The following is a 3,758-nucleotide window of genomic DNA, read 5'->3' on the forward strand; positions in this document are numbered from 1 at the left end:
TGCCTATCGAGTTTTAAATAAAGGTTTGAAATGAAATTCTTAGCAGGCTCACAAAACAAGCTGTGTTAGTCGACTAGCGATGTGTCGTTGATTTTCAACAATGCGGAAATTTTTCAGAAAGAAAAGTCAGATCCCGATATGAGGACCAAAGCATTAGAACGTGTCACATATCATTGGCTGTGATATGACCGTGCATTGGACACAAACTGAGCAACTCTTCTGTCACTTCGAATTGGTCATTAATGCCCCTGATGAAAATGGCTAGCTGAGCATTAGGGCCGACCACTGGCTTAAACAGTCTACGCAGTTGTTTAGGGGCACAACCACTAGAGCCACACTTGCTATGTAACCCAAGCTACCTGTCAATCAAAAACTCAGCAACCCTTTGATACGGTATCAAATCAAATAGGAGACATCTTAAACATTCTATACTGTAGATGATAGGAAAATATACATAGGCTACCTACTTAATCAAAAATATGTCTGGTGTCCTTCAGGCACAACTAAAAAGATAGTTGATGGAATCATCCTGAATTGTAAAAATTCCACTTCTCAAATCCACTGCCAATCCTCCAATCTATTTGTCAGAAACATAAATAATGACTAGTGATGCACCGCAATGAAAATTCTTGGCCGAAGCCGAAGTCGAATTTAAGGAAACATTTGGCCGAATACCAAATACCGAATACTGAATGTGTACCGGCAGTTTTTCATTTATTTTTGTACCATTGCATAAATTAAATAAATGTTGCTTTTTATTCATGCTTTTCAAAGAAGAAAATTGTGAAAACGTTTATTGATCACTTTTATTGAACATTCCAGCAGGCTATACCAACAAAGTGCAATAACTGAAAATAAAGAAATAAATAAGAACAGCATTAGAACAGCATGGGTTTCTTTCACTGTTTGATCGCGTCATCAAAAAACGTCTACTCAGGATTTTTCCTGGCACAAAAGGCAGAGGTGGTACCAGTAGTGTTTGACATCGGGGGACCCATGAAGCGGGGCTGTCTTAAACGAGCATCAAACACTTAATTTCTTGCATTCTGATGAATTTGTATGCACCAATGTGTGCCTTTTCTGCATCAATTTATGGTTTAAAAGTAGCACTGACTTTGCTCTAGGCACAGGGTCAACACCCCTGGAGCAATTAGGGGTTAAGTGCCTTGCTCAAGGGCACAATGGCAGTGGTAGGTACCTTAGATATGATCTCAGCAACCCTCCAGCTCCCTCCGGGGATCGAGCCAGCGACCTTCCGACTGCTAGCCGGCCTCTCTAACCTCCAGGCTACCTGCCTCTCTAACCTCTAGTCTACCTGCCACCCCCCTACCAGTCTTGCCCACACCTTGCTCATTTTACATCATGTTGCATTATACAGAGTGTATTGTCTGTCTTATGGCATTGCTGTATACGTCGGCCAATTTAGAGTTACCACTATGCTGGAAAGAAATGCCACCAACCTTGGGTTGTGCAACGAGTAAAGTGCTTCTATCTTGTATAACCTGTGAAATTAATTCACTCATTTTGTTTCCGTATTCGTTTCAGTGAAGTCGCCATAAATCCTACATTCAGTCATTCAACGCCCACCACTGCAAGCACAAACAGCATCGTTGGCCATCTGCAATGTCTTCCACCCCCAGCGCCCCCCAGCCCACCTCAGCGGAGGAAGGACAGGTGGAGCAGCCTATCAGCCTGCAGTCGGAGTCTGGCCACACCCCTGTCACCTCCCAGCCAACCAATGCAGAGCCACAGGCCCCTCCCGCCGGCACAGAGACCGCCCCTGACTCCAGCCAATCAGAGGGGACACAGGACCACCTGGCCGTGATCAGTGAAAAGACAGAGACGAGTAAATAAACCGTTTCCGAAACCACCCCACCCCACCCCCCACCCCTCTTCCACTCTTCATTATAACACCCCTCTTAAACACAGAGCTTTCCCTGGCTGTTGCTTGAGTTATGACTCGATAGTGTCTGTCCCGGATGTACCCTCACTTCCCCTCATTTCCCTGAGTGTCTGTCCCTGTCCGGGAATCACTCTGGGAGACAGGGATGATTTATGGATATGCTCCTCTTGTATCCCCCCCCCCCTCTCCCCACACACCCACCCACCCGCCTGCCAGCCTCTCACTTTCTCACAAACTCAAATATTCGATCTAGGATCATTGGCATGACAAGGTCCTAACACTGACTTTAAATCTAAAACCTCGAACTCATGGATTGACATGCAGTATGGTAGTCTAAAATCTAATGTCGGAAATGAAATGATGGTATTCTCTCTCTCCCTTTCCCTTGCACTCCCCTTATTTCTTACTCTGTCCCCTATTTTTGTTTTTTCTTTCCCTCTTTTTCTGTCCACCTCCCCCAACTTCTCTCTCTCTCTCTCTCTCTCTCTCTCTCTCTCTCTCTCTCTCTCTCTCTCTCTCTCTCTCTCTCTCTCCAGATAACGGAGTCTGTCCTGCCCCAGAAGTCACCTCCCTCCCTGCGCCTTCTCTGTCGTCTCCCAGAAGGCAGCATCCTACCAAGCCGGGCGGCCAGGTGAACGGCCGGGCACGGCAGGGCAGTCGCTCCGGGTCCCTGGGCCACGCGGCTGGCTCGCCCCGGCCTTCCCTCTGCCGCCAGCCCAGCACCATCGCGGAGGGATCAGCCGACGGGTCCAAACCCAGAGACTATCTGATCCTGGCCATCCTCTCCTGCTTCTGTCCCCTGTGGCCCATCAACATCGTAGCCCTGACCTTCTCTGTTATGGTACCAGTCTTCCCTGTACTTTGTGTGTGTGTGTGTGTGTGTGTGTGTGTGTGTGTGTGAGTGCTTGGGAGTGTGCGTGCCTGTGTGTGACCCCCATAATAGTAGTGTGTGTGTGTGTGTGTGTATGTGTGTTTGTGTTCATGCATTGGCAGTGTGTGTAATTTGTGAATGACTAACGTGTGTGTGTCCAGTCATTGATTGTGTGTTGGTTATATACTGGGCCTTTTCAGGACCGTGACTCTAACGTACAACCCTGTTTTCTCCAGTCCCGGAACAGCCTACAGGAAGGGAACGTGGACGGGGCACGGCGTCTGGGCCGTAACGCCATGGTGCTGTCCATCGTCTCGCTAGTGGGCGGGGTTATCATCATCACCGCAGCCATCATCATCAACTGGGGAAGTGAGTGTCCCGCCTGTCTGGTGCTCTGAAGTCGTTTGTCACAGATCTGTTTGTGTCTGATTCTGCGATGTATCGGCGGAGCGTTTTGTTTGCTTTTGTGTGGTGAGGTCTGTGTTTGCTGTGTTGGTCTGTTGTTTACCTGTCACTGTGTCTTCCTTGTTCTCTTCTCTGTGTCAGCTCCGCTACCTCGTTATGTATTCGTGTTTGGTTTGAGTCTTTAGGATTGTGCCTTTTGTGTGCGACGGTATGGGCTTCAATGATTCGTTTGGCTAGGTTGGCTGTGTACTGTCCTGTGTGTTGTTTGCAGTGTCTGGTTGTGCATATGAATACAAAGTGATTGTTTTTCACTTGAAGTATTGTATAACCCTCCCCCCTCTGTATTTCTCTTTTTTGTTAGTTATATTAAAATCCTGAGGGTCACCATAGCAACCAGAACCAGGATGGCAAGACTGCACACAGAAAGGAAGAAAAAAAAGAACAAGACTCTATTATCAAAGCACTGCAACCCCCCCCCTGTCTGTATTCCTGTTTTCTGCTGCACGAGCATGGATGGCCTGTACATTCTCCCAAACAGACGAGCCCCTCCCCTAGAGCTCCTACACCACGGATCCCACT

The 3,758-nt window shown here is 47.7% G+C and overlaps 1 protein-coding gene across 1 annotated transcript; it reads left to right on the forward strand.

The window, feature by feature from the left end:
• Positions 1-2,221: 2,221 nt before the first annotated feature.
• Positions 2,222-3,364, forward strand: LOC308150168 (proline-rich transmembrane protein 2; the record flags this gene model as incomplete). Its single annotated transcript, XM_080523027.1, has 4 exons — positions 2,222-2,226; positions 2,504-2,744; positions 3,011-3,143; positions 3,321-3,364. 4 exons carry the CDS (start codon positions 2,222-2,224, stop codon positions 3,362-3,364), a joined length of 423 nt encoding a protein of 140 aa, XP_080379153.1.
• Positions 3,365-3,758: the final 394 nt, after the last annotated feature.

Source organism: Nansenia antarctica (assembly GCF_963989245.1).
Source record: "Nansenia antarctica genome assembly, chromosome: 2".
Classification (NCBI taxonomy): Eukaryota; Metazoa; Chordata; class Actinopteri; order Argentiniformes; family Microstomatidae; genus Nansenia; species Nansenia antarctica.